The sequence below is a fragment of the Uloborus diversus genome, chromosome 9 (genome assembly GCF_026930045.1).
Source record: "Uloborus diversus isolate 005 chromosome 9, Udiv.v.3.1, whole genome shotgun sequence".
Taxonomy (NCBI): Eukaryota; Metazoa; Arthropoda; class Arachnida; order Araneae; family Uloboridae; genus Uloborus; species Uloborus diversus.
This window is the reverse complement of record NC_072739.1, coordinates 124,993,393-125,015,635: the sequence shown is the minus strand read 5'-3', so window position 1 is coordinate 125,015,635 and position 22,243 is coordinate 124,993,393. Positions and strand designations below refer to the sequence as shown.

General features: G+C 32.3%; 1 protein-coding gene across 1 annotated transcript in view; it reads right to left on the bottom strand.

The window, feature by feature from the left end:
* LOC129230470 (alkaline phosphatase, tissue-nonspecific isozyme-like) overlaps window positions 1-22,243 on the bottom strand; it is a 206,147-nt gene that overhangs the window by 34,770 nt on the left and 149,134 nt on the right. The window contains exons 4-5 of the mRNA XM_054864872.1: window positions 17,196-17,374; window positions 15,600-15,807 (exon numbers count right to left, since the gene is read on the bottom strand). Of these exons, the coding sequence (XP_054720847.1) occupies window positions 15,600-15,807; window positions 17,196-17,374 (387 nt within the window). The remainder of the gene's footprint in view (window positions 1-15,599; window positions 15,808-17,195; window positions 17,375-22,243) is intronic.

Here is a 22,243-nt window from a genome sequence, read left to right as displayed (position 1 = left end):
CTTTGTAGAGTGTTTGAATAATTTTCAATGTGTTAAGATCTAGGAGAAGAAATGTCAGTAGCAGTAGTGGGCCGCGTGCTTTGAGCCGTATTTGCACGAAAGTAGTAGTTGTGGCTAATTGTAAACTTTTTTTTTTTTGATTTTGTCAAAGGTTTAACAAAACATTAATTTGGGTGTTAGTTTAAGTTTTTGTCTATTCTTAAATATAATTTAAATCTTATTTTTCTAGTTACTTTCTCGGTCATTGTCCGTGCATTTCACATTTAAATCACTCCCGCAAGACAAAGAAAAAATTTAAAATTATTTTCTTCTTTTTTGAATAACATGGAAAAATATCGACAAAGAAAGAAAGTTATAATAAATTTTTGTTATCAACTACAAGATGCCTATCTTATATATATATCTATATATATATATATATATATATATATATATATATATATATATATATATATATATATATATATATATATATTAAATGTATAACTTTTAGACTCCGATATCTGAATATTCGGCTCCAACTTTATGACACTGGATCAAATTCTACTTTCTGATCTTACTCTTTAAGCAAACAACGAGGCACAGGGACCAGCTTCGCGGGCTGAATGCGGCTAGCGTCGTTACTGCAATGTAATTGCAGTTTGGTTATTCCATTTGATGGCTGTTGTTGGACCTAATAACGAGCAAAACAGCCCTTAACTAGGTTTAACCGAAGAATGAAGCGGATGTCACGTCATTGAAGCTGAGAGTGCCTAAAAACTGGTGGATGAAGAAAATTTATCTCACCAGTGAGATGCCGAAAACATATAGCAGATAAATTTACTTTTCGTACCAGTTTATTCACACTCTCAGCTTCTATGAGGTGACTTCTGCATCCCGCACAATTATTTCCGATTCCAGTCTGTGAAATCCACAGCAAGGACGGAATTGTAGCGTCTTCATTGATTAACCCGCCCGTTGGGTATGCTGTGTGTCATATTGTTATAGGTGCCCCTGCTAAATGCCTGATACTGTAGAAAATGTTCGTTTGCAAGTATATATAGCACGCGAAACAAAATCAAATAATGCTAAGCTTTGTTTGTAAGTGCAAAGTTACAAAATCGGAGAAATGAGAAGAAGTCTGATTTCGGTTCACCTTGGATTAAGCTAAAATAACTTTTGTCTTTTTAAACTACGGGTTGGACCATTACGAATATCGTTGCTAGAAACAGCATTGGAAAATTACTTTCCTAAATTGCTTTTAAGAGCCATTACATGTTTAACTGAAACCGCCGATTGTGTTATGCTTTTTTAATAATACCACGCATTATGATATTTCGCCTCAAATTTGGATTTGAAACAAATTATCATTATTATTTTTTTTTATTACAAAAAAAAAGTCGCTAGAACAGTTACTGTGTTTGTCCACTGTGTTAATGCAAATAATCAATTTTTTCCCAAATAAAGTTCGAGTATGAAAGGTTTTCTCATTAATGGGTATTTATATTCTCGTGTTCATGTTTTATTTTTTAGATTGATTCTTAGTTCATTTTTATGTATTTAGAGCAAATTTTCACGGAAAAAATGGACCTTGCTTCGCTCGAGTCTCCAATCTATTTAATGCTGCGTCTTTCCACGCTGTGCGTTTTTTTTTTTTTTAAATATGTTTGTGTGCGATAGCCCAAATTTCTGCCGATGTTCTACGAAATTAAAACGCGCAATTCCATTTTACACCAAAAGACTTTCTATTCATTCCAAAATAAACTTGTAACATAGGTGCAATACATTTATCAAACATATTCACATCAAAATTCTAGGTATAAGGTTGGATATTTACATTTCTTTGAGGCTAATTTGCTGAATGACTATATAAGCAATCCAATGGTTTATATTAAAAAAAGCAAAAAGTTCCATAACTTTTAATTTGTCACTATTCGATTTATTAAACAACGATTTATGCGATGGACCAGCCAAACCCTACCCGTCTTTCTTAGGTTAATCCAGATAGACAAAAATCAGTTAATATTTTAACTTTTTTTTCAAAAAAAAAAAAAAGTTTTCGACCGTAAATCGCTACTGGCGCAATATTATCGGCCAAAAAGTATCGAATTACGGAAAAAAAGAGCACTTCAAAAAATTATGAATTGAACTGGACCATCTCGATCTTTTCTTTGTTTACATTCCGTTACTTGATAAGCCGTGACCTTGAAAGAAGCGTGTTCAATGTGGTGACGGTCCCGAAAATGTTTTTCGTTAATAACTCCTGTTCTACTGCATGGAATGCAGTGAAATTTCGCACCCTGGCTGTATTTTGCTGTCTTAACATAATTATGTAACAAAAAATAGGGGTTCCTATTTGAAAATCAAGAGTTGGTGCTCATTTTGCTTTGTATATGGTCCTTTATCAAAATTTTACCTACGCAGTTTAAAAGAAGACTTTAAACCAAGTCGGATGGCATCTTTTTTTCCTTTCTATCATGTATAATGGCCGAATAATTAAAAGTGTTTGGTTTTTTTTTCTGTGACTGTACATATATAATGTATAACTGCTTTATTTGATAATGTGGGGTACTATTTTCCTAAACGATATTGTCTTGGTTATTTTCGAAAATCAGATCTATCTCTGCCCAAATTACAATTGATTTAGACTTTCTAAGTTCTGGTGTGCATTTTGATACAATTGAAAGAATTTAATCGAAAATGTACTGTAGGGTCAGCGCAATGCTGCCATAAACAAAAACAATACAAACATATACAGAAAAACAAGAAATAGAGAGTACCAAAGTTACAAATTACAAAGCTTGGAAGGAGACGAAATGAAATACATGTACGTGAATTAGGGACTGGACACGTCATCATGACACGTCATCATTGAGGATATTAATCGAATGATATTTTGTAAGTTTGGCATTCTCAATTTCTTGTTTCTCCTGAATACATAGTTTAGGTGTTAGCATTTATTGGTTGATACCCCACTAAAAAGGATCTCAAAATTTTCTCTAGAAAGTGCCGCTTTCTTGAGAAATTCTGCAGAAATCTGAAGATATTTTTAAGATTTTGTTTTGCCTCAAAAATATCTCAAGAATTTTTTGAACCATTTTAGAGTCATTCACAGCTTGCTAAATTTGTCTCAAGAATTTCTACACAAATTTAAAAACAATTTGGCGCTAAAGTAAAATCTGAAAAAAATCTGCAGATACCATTAACATCGAACAAACAACGATTTTTGCGATTTTCTTTTTCGAAATTTTAAATTTTTTTTTTTTTTTTTTTTGAAAATTCATTTTATAAATGTTGTGCGAAGGTCCTTTGATGCTCGAGAATTCAGAGGGGGATTCCTCTCATTCCTATAGTTGGGGGGGAGGGAGTGTCGATTATCCCCCCCCCCATTGAAAAAGGTTTTTCTTATTCAAATTCAGTTTTCATCTGATCTAAAGGGATTTTGGCACCAAGGTCCTTTGATCAGGAGGAGCTCATATTGGTGTTTTTGCTCCCTGTAGGGGGTCGACCCCCATGGGGGGGGGCCTTATAAAAATTCAGTTTACATCGGATCTTTGCTAAATTTGAACAGAGGTCGTTCAATGCTCAGAAATTTACGCAAGGGGAATCTCGACTTGTGTGGGAGGGGGGACCCTTAATGAGGGGGGCGACCCCCCTCATTGAGATGTCTTCTTTGTACAATATCTGTTTTCGTCGGATCTTTCACAAATTTGACACAGAAATCCTTTGATCAGTAAGAACTCGCATAGGTGGATTTTCGCCCATATGTGGGGGGCGGGGGGGGGGTCGCCCCCATGGAGTTTTTTTAATACTAATCCACAGTTTGCATCGGATCATTGCTAAATATGAAACAGGCTCTTAATGCTCAGGAGTTTACATGAGGGGTTTTCACCCCTTTGCGCTGGGGGGGGGGATAGACCCTCCAGGGCGTTTCGCCAGAAAATCTGTGAAACAGAATGTTTACACTTTTTTTTTTTTTTTACAATGACTGAAATTTTGAGATTCTAAAAAAAAAAAAATGAAGTCCAAATATAAATTTAAATTTTGAGTCATAAAATAGCTCTTTGGGAAATTTTACACTGTTTTTTCTTTTATTAAATGTTGATGTCGAATGGAGTTTTTCGATGTTAAAGAAATTATTGTGAACATAGGTGTCCTTTAGGTTTTAAGTATATAATCTGTGATAGTACAATGCAATTTTGATGTTTTTGAAGATTGAAACTAGAAATTTGCAAATACTTATTTACTTTATCAAGTATTTATTTAAATTATTTTTTTATAACTGATATCATAATTTTGATTTTTACTTTTTGAATTAAAATTATACTAATTGAACACATATTTCTACATTTTTATCCATAAAAACAAGATACGATTGACATAAAAGAACCAATCTAGAAATGAAATTAACTTTTGATTCCGCAATAACTTTTCTGTCCTACTGCAAAATCTAGAGTCCAGCAAAATCTAAGCAATTCACGACAATGAAAATTAATACAACACTAGTTCATATTCTGATAGTTTGTCCGAAAATGCTGCATTTTTTTTCTTTTTTAGTTCGTTGTAGATTTTTTAAATTTAATGATTTATGAACCACTTTTTTTCATATTTTTTTTGCTCCATACTAATCAGTTTCGGGCTTGAAGTGAAGAGAACTTGCTTGCTTGAAGCTTTACCGGCGACCGGCGATTTGTTTACGTGTTTGCCTCTTCTATGCTTTCGCTCATTCAATTTTTTTTCGCTATTATTATAATTTTAAGCTTTATTTTGTCTTTAAACTGCTTTTGCTCATATTAATTGAGCTACGGGTTTTTTTTTTTCTACAGGGTTTTTGTTGTCATGTGATTTCTTTACTATCGTATATCGCCAAATCGCTGGGCTAGTTAACGTGAAACACGTGCTTTAATTGCTAGTTAATTCTTTAGATATATACTTAATTTCCAGCTTCGTTATTTCGTTGTTTTTGTTTAATGCAAATTGAGTCTTTGATGTCCCTACTGTGCTTTAATTTTCATATTAATGTGAGGGGAAAAAATCGCACTTTTGTTCATGTGCAGCTTTTATTGCGTATTTTGGCAGTTGAAACATTGTTCGTTTTATTCGATATGTTCGGGTTTTTTCTTTTTATTTTTATTATGATTATTTTTATTTATTGCGTTATTTGCACGAAATTGAAACTACAGTTGACTGTGTGTAACTTAATGCATAGAAGTAACCTAAAGAAAAACGAATTTCACATAATAACACTCAAATATCAAATGTATAGTTAAAAATAAATTGAGCAATGTGCAAGTAGACAAGCATGGAAAGATAGACGCATGTTACTTGATTATATAGTGAAAAATGTAAATGAAAACTTGAATGTAAGTAAAAAATTTCTAATTAATAAGTAACCTGAAATTAAGAACAAAGCGGAGAATGAGTGAAAGCGTAGCAAGGCAGACGTATACACCATAGCTGAAACATTTATTATCAGGTCAGTCCCCCTTGCCAGAAACCTATTGCATACGTCTTTCATTTTTTGTCAATAAGTATTAAAAGATAGCTTAAATTAGAGACATACTGAGAACTCGGTACTTCGGCTTACTTGGACAATTTGCCGAATACTCGGTACTCGGCCAAATTTTGATGAGGTACTCGGCCAGTACCGAGTAGTTGTAAAAAATTGAATATTGTTCAAACCGGATTTTACAGTTAATAAAAAAGTGCAAGCATATAAAATACCGCAATCATTTACAATTCAAACTTACAAGTAAAATTCAAATTTTGAGAATAATGAAGTCTGTTATGCTTCAATGGAGTAAATCTTATATTTTAAAGCCCCAAAGTTGATAAAACTTAATTATTAAAAATGGGGACAAAAAAGGTAAGTACAGAAAATATGAAATGTTTATATTATTAAATGGATTTTTGCCATTTCCAAAATTATTTATAAGAAGTATAAAAATACCTTTTCTTAAAAAATAAAACGTCAAAAGCACGAATGTGCAGGAACACTGCAAACACGTGTTTTGGCATTAAAAGGAATGCTTTTTTCAATGCACAAAATGTGAGCTTACGAATTTAAAGACATCCGACAAATATCCGATTTTTTTTACATTCATATTCTCGCATTTTATGCACTGAAAAAGATGTTCCTTGTAATACAGAAACACTTGTCTTGATGGCTCGTGGCTTAATTTGGCGGGTGGGCCCGCTGTTATCAGGGGCACCCCGATGGAAGTCATTGTGGCCTCCCAAAATATTCTTTATTTGGCAAATTTGGAGTCCATATAGCTGTTTAGGCCTAGAGTATCTTCTAATTATATTTAAGTATGTGCATGCTCATTTTTTATCATTTGGTAAAGTTCGGAGTTTCATTTTGTGAATTGACAACTTAACCACTCTCCTCCTAAAAGTTTTAGTTCGGGTTGCCTCTGACAATTGTATAAAGTTTTCACAAAAAAAAGGAAAACAGATAAAATGAAGAGAACTAAGGTGAGTATGCCAAATAATAGGACAATGAGACCCCCACCCCCTCTTTTTCCCATGCAGGATAGCAAAAATTAGATTGTGACTGGGATCATGCAGCAGCACTAACTTTCACTTTAACATGCTTCGTTTATATCAAATTACAAAACTGGTAACTAATTTTTCTAGAAACACGCAGTTTGCTTAATTACCAATACGTTATTTTTATAAGAAAATTAAATTACTTTTAATTTTAGTTGAGTAATAATTTAGGTTTGCTCAGTGCTAGAATACTCTAGCGTAGTAGAGGCATGAAAATAAGCCCAACACGATTAAGATTTATTACTTTAACCAAATACCTAGCTTGAAAGAAAATTGAAAAAATCACACTCGATGAAGAGTATTTTAGGAACAGCTTTTAATTCAAAAAAATAGTCTTAGCTCTTATTGTACTAGCCCGACACTGAAAACCAACCGAACCTAAATTCAAACTGAAACTTAAAAAATGGCAAACGCCTTTTCGAAAATAAAATCTCCGTTCAGAAATTTCGAGAATGCGCTCTTAGTTCCATCAAGATAAATAAACAAATTAAAATAGGCATCCCATGCAATGAAATGAGTGGGAACCCAAAATATTGTAAACCCCAATACCTGATAGTAACAGTCGTTTAAGATTTAAGAAAAGGAAAAAATGGATTAAATAAAAAGAGAGAGTGAGAGAGAGAAAGCAATGCGAGAACTTTTCCTGGGGTGGGCTCCGAAAATTCTGCCCTTTGCCTCACTGAAACATTGTATAAGCAACGCGAGACGAGACACATTCCCCCCACTGCTTCTACTATTGCTATTGGATGAAGATAGTTTTCGAAGGAGAGGAAGGGAGCCGGCCCATACACATCGTTCGGGGTAACGTCGCTTGCCGTTTTCGTAATGCTCGCAGTTGGTTAAGTTGTGGGCCGTTGTTGAAATGGCCTGAAGGATCATTCTTAAAGTGCTGTCGCTAGTCAACAGAAAAGGAACACTTTTTTCTTATATTAGTGATTAGCAGAGTGCTAGAAATTTAAAATCAGTTTCATGCCTGATTTTATTTAAAACTGAAACACAAAAAGACATTTTTATATAATCTAACTATGCACAATTTATCCGGGTGTGCTCGGCCCATAGTGACGAGCCGCCACTGACGTGTCTGCAGTGCTCTTGCACGTTTGTGCTTTTAACGTTGTTTCATTTGCTTCAAAAAATTATTTGTTTGCCGGACTAGAAGTATAGATTGATATGCTTGGTTTTAATTCCAACTTGATTAATCCTACCTTTAATGTATTTTTTTATTTTTACTTTAAAAAATGCATAATTAAATTTCAGCTGGAATTTTGTTTTAAAAACTTATTTGGACATGGAGGTCTATACTACTATTCCAATCAGTTCATAATTCGTCATGTGTGTGTCAGTGGTATTTCTTAAAACACAATTGGAACTGGGTACTCGGCCGAGTAGTGAAAGGCCGAGTATTCGGTACTCGGCCAAAGTGCTACTCGGTACGTCTCTACTTAAAATCAATTTTTTTTTCTGTCTTGGATCCCATTGCCGAGGTTGCATCTATTTTCTTCCTCTGTGACAGTTGTGAAACTTTCGAGACTGCCCCAAATTTTTTAATTTGTATTCTCCGCAGGTGCGAATTAAGAAGGAGGAATAGATTGATTTCAGATATTTACCCTTTTATAAATTCGCAAACCTCCGCCTTGTAACATCATGGAAGATCGTCTCAGATAAATTTTTAACTTCCATTCCTCAAAACTTACATAATAGTGTACTCCCCCCCCCCCGTCCCTTACCGTAATGTCTTCAAAGGCAGGCCCGAATTAACGTACCTGTCATGTGGAGAAGGGGGGGGGGCACGCCCCTAAAACGGCAGTGGCCATTAGTGCCATAGCATATTCTGGTGGACAGTTAGGGGCCCAAAAGTTACAGATCCAGGCATGATCAAAGGTGTCCTATTCAGTCGACTCTCGATAACACGAAGCCTTACAACTTGAATATTTCTTTATCTCGAGGATTTCACTCAGTCCTAAAATAATTTAGTTTTTTCAATACAAAGTTCTCTATATCTCGAATAAACTCCTTTTAAGTTGGAAAGTTCTACGAAAGCTTTGTTTTGTCTAATGCGTTAAAATAAGAAAAAAAAACAAGATTTTCTAATCAGCTTGTGTGAGGGGATAATTATTTTATATTAGTGCTCCTAAAATGCACACAGTGCTTATGAAATCACTACATTCCTAGATTTTACACAATTGCGGCAAGTACCGTGTGCAGCAGAGTCAAAAAACTTACCCTAATGTTGAGTAAACGGTGGCCGAATTTGGAAATGCCAGGAATTCGGGAATGGGGTTTAACAACAGTATTTTCACCCTACTCGATGTGTTTCTGTGAGTCTGCCAAGTTATCCAGTTCTGAGACTCTACTGTATCTCTTTTACATATGAATGCTTCTACTTTATGCTTTAAAAGGTAAAAATATATTGCTAAAAAATGTTAAAATTTTAATTCTGATGCTACTTTCATAATATCTTATTTATGCACTCTTTTTCAAAGCACGAAAAGAGTTGATTTTCAAAAATTTCACATTAGCCAAGAATTTATTCTTACAGTAAGAAAAGAACTTATTCACATCAAGCATCACACTGAAAATTCAAAAATATCTGCAGGAATGAAAAACAATATGCAATTGAAAGATGAAAATAAATGACAATCCCATTGGCTTTTTTTCCAATCATATATCCATGACAGCAAAAGGGGAATTTTTTGCATTAATTTACCTATTTTGAAGATAATACTTAGTATGGATATTAATTAACAATTATCAGGCAATGCACATATCTACAGCAAATGTATGTGCGCACAACATGTGCCTCTGTAATATCTATGCATATTCATTATAGGGTCAAAATACACCATTACCACTTGCCCGTTTGGAACATGTAAAAATGTTGATAGAAAATGGGAAGCTCGGGTAATTCTTATCTAAAATTATTCATAAGTGTGGAAAAGTAGTTTACACAACATGAAGAATGTTTCAAATATTTGTAGGTTTTCTTAAAATTTTGTTGATCAAGTTGGTAAGTTAATTTAATTGTTTATTTTATTCTGATTATTTATTTATTTCATTTGGTTGATTCTGAACTTGATTTTAGTAATTAGTAAATTATTGATAGTCACGCATTTAAAAAAGAAAACTGCAAGCTTTCAAATGAATTAAATCTTAGCGTCTTTCTCTGTTCTTAAAATAACATATTTTTAAAAATAAATTTCAAAAAAAAAAAAATGCAGTAAATAAAACCAGTTTAGCAGGTTCATTTGTTTTGTAAAATCAGTATTTTTAGTAATTGAGAGATTATTGTGTATTATATCAGATATTTCAAGGAAAAAATAATAAATTTGCTTTCATGAAAATTCCTACCTAATTTTTGTATGATTTGTTGAAAACCAGAAAATGTTCATGAAATTTATTATTTCTGTTTTTTAGTTACAATAGTAGTTCAGCTCATTACATTTCGCTTTAATTTAATGTGCTAACTGTAGTTCATGTGGTTGAAATTTTATTTTTCACAAAATACTAAATTTCGGTATTCTTGTGAAAAATGCATGTTTTTTCTACGAAATTGTAACTCATGAGTCATGGAAAGTTGCAACTAAAGTCATGGATTTCAAAACTCTAAATGTAGCAGCCTGCACTTGCATGATTTTCAGTGCCTCTGCATACATAAACACATGTGATTGCCCTACATTATTATTGTTTATCTTGTCTGATCTAAAAATTTGATAAAATTTAGGTTTATGATTAAAGGAAGTATATACACATGCAAAATAACCTCTCCCTCCCTGCAATATAGTGCTCTATTTTCGCTAAAATTTGAATGGTTAAACATCGCTCTTTGTAGTGACGCTACTGAAATATATACAGTGGTGTTCCCATAGGGTATACTTCCTATATGCCATATACTCACAAACATTTTTTAGACATATAGTATACCCTCAAATTGCATAAATTTTCATATTATAATATACTATGTATATGATCATGTACACCAATTGTGGGTAATGAATTACTGGAAGTATAACCTCAGAAAAATTGATGGGAACATCACTGAATATATATACAGTGGAGCTTCATAACTCGTCACCCCAAGGGAAATTAAAAACATGTTGATTCAAGCGGATGTCAACTTACTGAGGTTCCATAATTTTAGTTCCTGAAGAGTTTATGTATCACTTTTACTTACCAAGGCTGCAGAGTCAGAGACTGACAGATTTTAGGACAAAAGAGTCAGATTCAGGAGTCGAAGGTTTAAAATTTCAAGTGTCGGTCATTTTCTCCCTAAGCCCGCAACTCTGCCACTGCTCGCGGAGTCGTAGTCTAAGGGTGTGAAATTTCCAGAGTCGGAGTCGGTCATTTTCCCTCCCTACACCACAGCCCTGTCACTTTCTAATGCTTAACATTTACATCATGGAAACTAATTCCAGTATATGAATTTTCTTATTTCGAAAAGTACATAATAAATCTATAATTTTTGAAAAGAGATAATAAAAAGATTCTTGTCAGTCAGGTCTGAATTCACACCCCCAGGGAACATGAAAACATGTCGACTGAAGCGGAAGTCAACTTACTGAGGTTCCATAATTGTAATTCCTAAACAGTTTCTGTATCACTTACCAGGGCTGCGGAATCGATGACTGACATATTTTGTGGCAAAGGAGTCAAAGTTTTAAAACTTCAAGAGTCTGAGTCGGTCATTTTCTCCCAAAACCTGCAACTCTGCCACTGCTAGTGGCGTCGGAGTCTAAGGATCTAAAATTCCCAGAGTCAGGGCCGGTCATTTTTTCCCTCTACTCTGAAGCCTCGTCACTTACAAATGCTTAACATTCACATTATGAAAGTTTATTCCAGTACATGAATTTTCTAATTTTTAAAAAGTACATAATAAATTCGTTATTATTTTTTTAAAGAGATAAAACAGATTCTTGTCAGCCACGTCTTAAGATAAAGTCCTGCTCACCCTTATTTGAAAAACATATCACGGTGCCACCTTTCTCTAGAGGACATTTATCTTACCTTAGCCTTTTAGAATTGCACTAACAGCACAGAGTGGTGGCTGATTCCCCTGGATAAAAATGGAATTCTCTAAAAGAGCTTCCCAAAAAAGGATTGACTGACCAAGAAATCACTGCATAAGGTTCTGAGAAAAGGTCAGTATGAAAGAATGTTGAAAGAAAAAATTGTGGACTAGAATAGCAATTGGATGTTGACTTATAGGGGTTCCTGAAAATGTGCGTCAAGTTAGAGAGATTTTAGCCCATTGAAATTAGCATTGAGCCAACCATAAAGAAAATAGATGTTGAGCTACCAGGTTAGTCGAGTTATCCGTAAGTCGAGTTTCCAAAGTTTCACTCTACATGAAACTAAAAGTTTGAAATATCTGGCAACTGTCCACATGAGACGGTGAAAGTCAACATTCTCTTATTTAAAGCTTTCACAGTAATATATATTTAAATGTGTTTAGGAATAAAGAAATTGTTGCACAATTAAGTCTCAGAAGTGTAGAGTTGATGCTAAATATCTCATATCAGAACAAAAAATTTATATTGTGTGTGTATTCTTATATATACTGCCAGCCCCGCTTAAACGGGTAACGGATAAACAAATACCCCAAATATGAATAAAACCTTTTGGAACTGAATACTTCCCCACTGAGGAATTGTCAAAGATCCTCGCTTAATCGAACAATATTGATCAGCTTTCACAATATTTTACTAAGAAGTTTTTTAAATAATTTAAAAATTAATTACGTATGAACAATTATTCATGTAAAAATATTAAATTATATTTTTCGCATACAACAGATGAGGTTGTAAGTTGCATTTTTTTCCTTGCGCCCTTCTAATATATATTTAAAATTATTATACCTATTATTTTGTAGTTCACTTAGCTTGTTTCAATATATTTTTACCAAAAACATTACTTCCATTATATAGTTATTGATTCATTATGTTGTCAATTTGGTATGATAAAGAATATTTCCCCGCTTAATCAAATAATATTTCTTGGAACTGACAGTATGCAATTAAGCATGGTTGACAGTATATATATTTTCAAAATCAGAGTAGAGCAAATATATATTATGATGTAAAAAAAAAAAAAAAATATTTCAAGGTTATTACTATCTTTCCATTAAATTATATTCTTCCTACTCTGATTGGAAAAATATTCAGGTGCATACCACTTCTCAAATAGCCAATGAAATACTTTTCACAACAAAATTTTCCACAGTATAACTAACTGTTTTTGAAGTAGAAGGGATTTTTGTTGTCAATTTATATTTGAAATACTTGACTTATGACCATTATCCTAAAAAAATTAGTACCATCTACAAGATATAAAAAAAAGTGTATCCTATTCATAACACCAATGAATTAAAAACACATTGTATACGCTGTCCTACATCAGTACGGTGAACACATTTTAGTCTAAATTAAAAAATCTTATTTCAAGGTATCTGTTTTTGCCAAGCACAATGAAAAAAAAAAAAAAAAAAAACTCTAGGTTTATTCTTCTGAACTAATTTTAAGTACTACTTTCAAAGTTATTTCTGGTAGGAAATTTTTGTTATGACAGCATCTCATGTATGTAGATTGAAATTTCAAATGCTTCTTAAGCTTTTATTTGGATGATCTACGCACATAATCAAATCTAGATTAAATAAATTATCATTATGCAATTTTTAGAGAGTTTCAAATCATTCGGAACTATGTTTTAGCCGAAAGAGTTCTAAGATTTTCTTAATTACTGTATTTTTCAAAATAAATAAATAAAATTTCTGAAAAATTAATTTTTAAAATAAAATCTTCAGAAACGCCCACCTTTAGAAAATCTCAAGTTATTTGGCCCACTTTAAGCCTATATATTCTAAGAAAACCTTGAGAATAAAAATTTGAAGATTTTCTTCAGAACGTTTTACAGAAAATCTACAGATCTTAAGTCTGTAGATTTTCTTAAGATTTAGGCTTAAAAGTGGGCCAAATACCTTCAGATTTTCTCAACTTCAGAACATTCTGCAGAAAATCTAGAGATCTTCAGTCTGCAGATTTTCTTAAGATGTAGGCTTATGAAGTGGGCCAAATACCTACAGATTTTCTCAACTTTTTTTTTTAAGTTTTTTTTGAGATCCTTTTTAGTGGGGTATTTTTATTAAAAAAAATACTTTTAGTAGTTTTACAAATTTAACCATTTGTTATAAAAAAAACTTTGCTTGTTTTTTTTCTCCTGCAAGAAGCAAATGCGGAAAAATGATGAAGGTTCCCTCTATTTCTCCTTTTCTGGATCTTTTCTTTTCTTTTCTTTTTTTCTTTAAGTCCAAAAACTATCAATTAAAACCGTTCAGCAATGATTCGTCTTTTCGCTGCAATTTGCTGGTCTCTCGGGAAAACGCTTTAGACAATTGCTTAGTTCGAAGCAAAAAAGAGAAAAATTATTTTCTTCGTATTTAGGTTTTCTTTTTTTTTTCACTGAAGACCCTGAATCAGCAAAAAAAAAAGAAAGAGAGAAAAAGAAATGGTAGCTGAAAAAAATAACAGAAAAAAAATACTGAAATGCTTGGTAGTAGTTTCGAAGAATACAAATGCGATAATCTGAGAGTACGGACAACTTGTGAAGTTGTTAAGTTGGTATCTTTGCAGCTAGTAAAAATTGTTGCAGTAGAAATATAAATAATTTTTTTTTTCACATTTTAGAATATACTTTTGTAATTTGAGCATTTAACAAACATACCTTTATTTTATACAGTTGGATTCACTCTTAATCTCCATTGTATATTTATTTTCTGATATCTTTTTCACCATCGCTAATCTTAAAAGGTATAACTGAGCACGAACTATAACGTAAACAGTCAGAATATCCGCAGTTTTTGTGTCAAATAGAATAATAATTTCAAAAGATTTGAATTTGATATATTTTATACAAAATGAGAATAAAAACTCTTTCTAAATGAGTTCAGTTAAATTTCTTTAAATAATTCTAACGTTAAGCAAAATTTAAAGATTGATCATTCATAATGTCTGTACCTTAAAGTCTAAAGTAATATAATAAAATAATGACATTAATTCTAATGAGATTGCCAAAAAAAAATCTGCGTATAAAAAATGTCGATAAAGTGAGATATATTGACTGCTAAAAAAATTAAGAAATAGGTAAAATTAAAAGTAAAAACGGGAGGGAAAAAAAACAATAAAAATGAAAAGATACCTATAATTCAGAACAAATCCTGACCAAATGGAGACAGTGTTTTTAAACTTGTAATTAAGAATGAGTCGTAGTTTTGAAAATATTTGGGGGAAGGATATACTCATGTGGGTTTTATTCGGAAAATATATAAGAAACTTTAATGTAGATTTGGGAGATCTGAGATCATTGTCAGGCTTCGGGTGAAGTTAAAGCAATAAAAATTTTTGATTGTTCAAAGTAAATAAATAAATAAATAAATAAAAATTGTACTTCTTGATGGAATGTTCATGAATGATTCAATTTTTAAACCATATTTTAACTCCTCCCTTTTTTGTTACAAAGTGTCCCACTTTATCATACTCCTGCACTCCTTGTTACGTGTGATGCCGTATCTCTTATATTTATTAGTTTTTTTCCTTTTTCAAGTAAAATGTGTGACGTCATGCGTTTTCACACCAACTCCCTTCCCCGCATTACAAACTCCCAATTTTATGAACTCTCCCTCCTACCTTAAAGTGTGACATCATTTCAGGCAGTAAGAAGCAAAGGGGTGTAAGTGCCAAAATTAAAAAAAAATATGATAATCAGTACAAGTAGAAGCTGAACCTCTCCTCTGATTTGGAGCAAGATCTAGTTGTAGTAGCAGTGGTAGGTTCTGGTATAGAGCATGCTTTAGAAAAAAAAAATCAATGAAAGTCTACTTAGACCGCAACTTCAAACGCGTTTTACTCAAAACTTAAATTTCCAATTACATCCCATTCTTTCTCACTGCCTCATTTGTAGACAAGTAAAACAAAAGAACTGTCAAACATTTTGCAACTATACGCAATAAAAAAATGGTTTCTTAATCTTTAAATCCATGACACTGGCCACAGGCAAATTATTCAACCTGATCCTCTTACCCAGTAAGTAATCTGTGCTTTTCGGGTCAACTTGGTCGAACTCCCTCTTGTTAGCCACGTATTTGTATTTGAGGCCTCTTGTCTTCTTGTCGCTCTGCCAAGAATCGATAAGATTTTGTCCATCTTCCCGACGTCCCATGTCCGTCGGGATTTGGACGTCTTCTTCTTTCTTGGGAAGAAAATTACTGCGTCCGCCTCCGAGAATGACCTGAAACGAGATAAAAAGAAAACTAATGGCGTGGATTAAGTCAATGTTTTGGGTTTGGGCATTATTTTGAGATTTTAGTTTTCATTGTTTAAAAGGAAAATTGAAGCTTTTTTACTTATTTGTCTCTGTTAAGAGAAAAGAGAAAAATAAAGCATTTCGTAACGAAGTCAAACTACATTTTAATGATGCCACTAAATGCGACGGAAATCCTCTTTAAATTGGAAGTTCATTAAATAAAGATAATTGGGTTAGACTAGCTTATGAAAAGACACTTGAAGAATTATATTGCTCTTTATGATAATTATTATGTGATTGTAAAACATTTTTGTGAAAGTTACAAAGAAGATCTTGTATATAATAAGTATTATAATACAAAAAGATGCATAGAATGCTATTTTGAATATTTAGAGTGCCTCCTTTTATGTTTTTTGTACGATAAACTTTTTCAGAGAATGTTTGATTGAAGGAAAAAAATCTCTTTGATCACTATAAGTAAAATCAAATTTGAGAGCGCATAAAATATCTGATCTCCAACCCCAATTTCAAGAGCGGAGGTCGCTGACTTGATGTATTTTGTCTTTACTGTATACTTCCTTTAGTCTTGTTACCACCTAATCTATGTAGCCTAAAAAATGTAGCTATTGACTTTTCGATTTCATAGATTTGATGGAAAGTATTCCATCCAAAGTCATGAAAAAGGTGCCCTGTCAATATTTTGCCTACATGAATACATTTGAAAACTAAGTTTCAATAAATAAATAAATAAGATAATAAAAAAGTTGTATACTAAAAAGACTTAAAATATACATAAAAATTGATTAAATAAATAAAAGTAAACGTACTTGACAATATAAAATTAGATGCACGGGGAAGGTGTCTAAAAAGAAAAAGTGATTTCAATTATCTTCTCCACTTGTCCACAATTTTCGTTTCCTGGCTTATTGGTTTCTTCGAGGCAAATGTAGCACATGCCTTATGATGTTATTTAAAGGACTGTTTTTTCAAAAAGCTAAACGTTAAAATTAAAAATTAAACATAAGACATGTGGTATATTGTCTCGAAACAAACCAGTGAGCCAGTAAATAAAAATTTTGGAAAAGCAGAGAAGATAATTGAAATTACTTCTTCTTTCTACACTTTTTCATCATGCATCTGATTTCAAATTCTCAAGTAAGTTTACGTTTATTCATATTTTAAGTATATTTTAAGTCTTTTTAATAGACAATAACTTTTAGTATATCTATTAATTATTTATTATTGTTTTTTTAATTGTTACAGACTAGTAGAAAAGTTTTTAGTTTCGCAAAAAAATCGAAAACTTGTCCAATATTTTACATTAAGGTGATTTCTCCAATAAATGCCAATTTAAAAAACCAAGACCAACTTACATTAATATTTCTCCCAGGATCATTTTCAACTAACTGTCGAGCAATATCTTTGCATCGAGGTCGGCTATCTTCTGGTATCTTAGCGTCACTTTCCCAGTACCGACTCGCCGAATGGCCATACATAGCAGCAGGGGTAGCATGCGTCACTCGCGTTGTCGTCACAAGTCCAGTTGATTTCCCTTCAAAAGAAAACATAAGTTGGTATCAGAACTACGAAATACTACATTAGCTATTAATATCAGGCTACTTAATTTATCTAATGTTGTAAGTTTTTATAACTCTGGTTTTTTTTTTTTTTTGATGAAATTTTAGTGAGACCGCTAAATCAAGTTTTTCTTCAAGCAAATACGTTTTTAAACTAGCTGATGTGAGCATCACATGACTTCCTTTTACTCCAATTTAATGTCATTTTCCATTATCGGTAATTTTAATGTGATTCAATAGTTTATTTTCTAAATATCACCGAAAGTGGCTAAATTAAAACAAGATTTTAAAAAAAAATCGCCAAATTTGTCACAAGTTGGCGACAAAACTTGGCGATCAAAAAACTGGCGATATATCGCCAAGTGCCTTCCAAATTGTAACACCACTTGAGTTTACATCGAAATTAACTATGATTTCTTCACAAAAAGGGACGAAAGATCCCCTTAGAAACACCCGAATGCAACCAAAATGAGGGGTGCACAACTAAACTCCACTAGGAGTCTACGTAACAAACTTCAACTTTCTAGAACATACCGTTCTTGAGTTATGCGAGATACATACGCACATACGCATATCAGCACATACATACATACGTACATACAGACGTCACGAGAAAAGTCGTTGTAACCAGGGCTGCGGAGTCGGAAGGAAAATGACCGACTCCGACCCCGACTCCGACTCCGACTCCAGATTAAAAAATATTTTTTTAATTGTATTTTTTCATTTCCCTCTCTCCCTTCAGGGGAAGGGGGAAAACCTTTAAACAGAGATTGAAATATCATTTCTTTTTTAAGAAAATTTCGCATTTTGTTTTTTATTGTAAACCCAAGACGCATACAACGTTTTAAATTCAATTCAAAAATCAAATTTTTCAATAGTTACGAGTTTAAATGTGAGATGACTTAAAAATCCCTTTAAAAAAATTGAAAAGGATTAGCTGTAATTTGCCCCCCCCCCCCCCTTAATGTTTAACAAAAATATATTGATCAAATCTTGTGCTTTCAATTTTTGAAAGCTGTAACTTGAGAGAAAAAAAGCTTTTTTTCAAAGTTCATGTTCTTGAGAGGGAGTGGTTTGGTCCGTGTGATACTCATCTGGTAGGTGACACCAAAAGTTAATTTCAGAGTTAAAGCAAGCAAACTGAGGGACGGCTACAGAAAGTTCAAGCTAGATGATTGCCATAATGGCAGTTATTTTCTCATTAGTAGCTTTTTATACATATTTTATTGCCTAACATTTCAATTGGTAGTCAGTTTTTAAAAAATGCAAGGAGAGTCAGTGAAAATGAAAGAAAAAAAGAAGCCCGGAGTCGGGAGTCGGAGTCGGCATGTTTTATAACGACTCCGACTCCGACTCTTTTACCCCAAAATCAGTCCGACTCCGACTCTTCGACTCCGACTCCGACTCCACAGCCCTGGTTGTAACTAACTCGGGAATCGTCAAAATGGATATTTCGCGTGTCTATACGTTCTTAGGCACTTATCCACGTATGGTCGAGTTGAAAAAAAAAAAAAAAAAACTCAACATTCATCCGGGGGGTGAGAAAAATGGAAATTAAGGTCGATTTTTGAGTGAAAATATTTTCGTGAAAACAATACTTCCTTTTTTGTAAAAGGAAGTAAAAAATAGTGCACTGATTCTTGTTATCAACAACTTTTTGCCGTCCAGTATTTTAATTTTCAGTAACGGATAGAAAGTAGTCAATAGGTTTTGCAGGAAATTAAAATTTTAAAATAGCAGCAGTTTTTCAAGTTTTTTTTGTCGTCACATAACAGCTGACATAATAGGAAATTAAATGATGCAACGTAGGGTAAATTTGGTGTATGAAGTCATTTTCATGGTGTGTGTTGAGTAGTTTGGTCTTGCAAAGTCCGGTTTCGGATTCATGACGTTTCTGTTAACAAACGCTGGAAGAAATTTATATGACATTGTAACATCTAAATTCATTGTTATTCAATTGCTGCAACATTCTATGTAGAAAAAAAAATGATAAATTGGGTGCGCACAATTTTAAAGATGCAAACTAACTCCTACTTTAATACGCAAAAAAAAAAAAAAAACAATATAATGCAATTGGTGTTTCAATTCAAATTATACCATGTACCACAATGGTTGAAAACGCGCAACCTTTAAGAGGTTTCTAGAAAACTATATATTTCATGTAAGTAAAAGAAATAAAAATAAGGCTTAATTTGCTAAAATACCAATGCACTGAGCTTTGAGAAAACTCCTTTTCCTTAACAGTATAAATAAATATGATCCACATAGGATAAGTTTAGACTCTTATTGTTTCAATTTCTAGGTAAACAGCGTTAGAAATCTTAGTGAAAAAAAAAAAAAAACTAACAATAAGATATATTGGCTCGACGATGATGTGACTGATGAGCTTAATGCTTAGCAAGAAATATATTAATAATTAATTTTAAGCGGGATTTCAATCACATACCCTCTCATCTCATGTGGTGATTCAAATACATTTCCCAGAGCAGTTAATTTACTTCAATGTATGAATGATTATACTGATAACGCACTTAAAAAGTTACCTTAATGTAGAAGCACAGTATTAGTGTTTATACACTAATATAAACAGAGAAATTAGTATTAAATGCAGTCAACTCTTGATAACTCGAAGTACCAAGGAACCGGCTCAAACATTCGAGTTATTGGTAGATTAAAATATGGGAAGTTTTTACAACAGTCTAATGAGTTTGAGACCCGATGAAAACTTCGAGATAAAGGAATATTCGAGTTATAAGCTTCGAGTAATCAAGACTCTACTGTAGTTAAAATTGTGATGATTGACTACTAGTCACTAAAACTACAGGTTTCGGACCAGCTACGAATTAAAAATTTCCAAAGCTGGAGATGGGTTTGAAAAATAATTGCTATTAAAAATATTATAAATATTTCTCATCACATAAATATTAATAAGCATTTTCATACTAAAAGTTTTTTTATTAATAAATAAACTCAATTTCCTCGTTTATCCACTGCTTAAGATTTGTAATATTTTATCTGGCAAATTTAACAAATGGTTTATTTTATAGAAGAAGCATATTTGGTTGCAATATTCCGCTTAAATTTAAAATATAATTTTTAAGGAGTGAATTTTTTGCTGTTACCAATGTTTCCAAAGATATTAAGGTAAAAATAGTAGAATGTTGTGTCTTTTAAAATCAATAATATATTAACTTTTTCGAAAACTCAAAGTAATCCTTCATTAAAAATTCTATAAATATTTTCTAATCCTTTCTTGACATCCAATCCAATATTTTATGAAGTTGGTTAAGACATTTCCACGAAACTGCTTTTACTTTTTCCCATTACCTAGTTTTTTTTTCTTGTAGTACTTATTTTTATGACGAAAATATTTCTATCTCGCAAAATAAAGACACATTACTCTTGAGAGATAGGAAAAAAAGAATCAAGTTTCTTTTCTGAACGGAAAATTCAAGGAAAAAGACAAGAAAAAAATTATTCTTTTGTATCTTTTGTACAATTTGCTGTATGTTTTTGACTGATGAAAATAAAGAAAAAAACAGATGAAATATTTCCATGAAACATTAGATAAGACTTAAGTGAAATATTTCTATGAGCCATAAGGCATAAATAAAATTTTAAAAAGACTAAGAAGTCTGAATTATATTATATAGGATTTTTTTCCAAATAGATTTTTTAATATCTCTTTTAAACTACTTATTACTCGTATGATGATGCAAATGTTAAATGTTTAACTAGTAAATTTATTTCAAACTGAAAAAGAAACAATTTTACATGACGTCAGTTTTTTTTCACTTACAACAGTTATTAATACAATAAAATTCATGTATACAAGCATATGTACACTTTCTAAGTAACTTAATACAGATATTAGCACTCTATACGGCAATTTTAAGAACTAATCAATATGTAATGTCTATCAATAGTTGTTAAAAAAAAAGGAAATCATTTTCATCATAAATTCAGAATAAAAAGCCATATGTGGAGGGGTTTTTCGAGTGCGATTTTGTATTGAAAAATAATGTTTAAACATTAAATGAGTAAACAAGAAACAAAACATTTGTTAATGTACATATGTGGCAGTGAGAAGAAAAGGGATGCAAATGAATTTTTTTTAGCTTCAACAAAAACGTATTTGAATTTCAGATCCTCGGTAGACTTTAATTGATTTTTTTTCTAAATAATGTTGTGTACACTGTAAAAACTGAGGTGTAATAATACTCCAAGTTTGGTGTTAAGCAACTCCAAAAATTGTGCAAATCAACGCTTTATTTCAAGTCAACAGCATATCTAGATTTCCCATTCACCAAAAGTGGTGTAACTGAAACCAAACACCGATATTGGTGAATTCTTACACTTACGTCACATGCGCAAACACCATTTGATGATCCGTTGACACCAACTTTGGTGTAAGATTGGAAAACAGCCGGTGGCAACCAAACATTAATCAGTCTCAAGCACGTTGCAGCGTCGTCAACACACAATTGTTGTGTGCACAGGATATAAGTTTTCAAAAGGTGTGTTAAATTTTATTTGTAATGATATGTCAATTACCGTAAACCAAAGCTACTTTGCACCATTGTTAAAAAAGTCTTTAGTCCATCCGAAAGATAACCTAACGAATATATTATTTTATGAATGATCATTACAACTTTAGCAGCCATTTTCAACATGGCTGCTTTACGGCTGGGTTTACGGTATATCAATTCATATTAAAATAACATGTTTGTGTGTGTATGTGGTGTGGCGCGCTTTCTGGAAAAACGGTAAGGCTTAGTAAACACTTTTTTTTTTTTTGTAATAAAACTTTTTTTGAGGAGTGAGAAACTTTATCGTTATTGTAT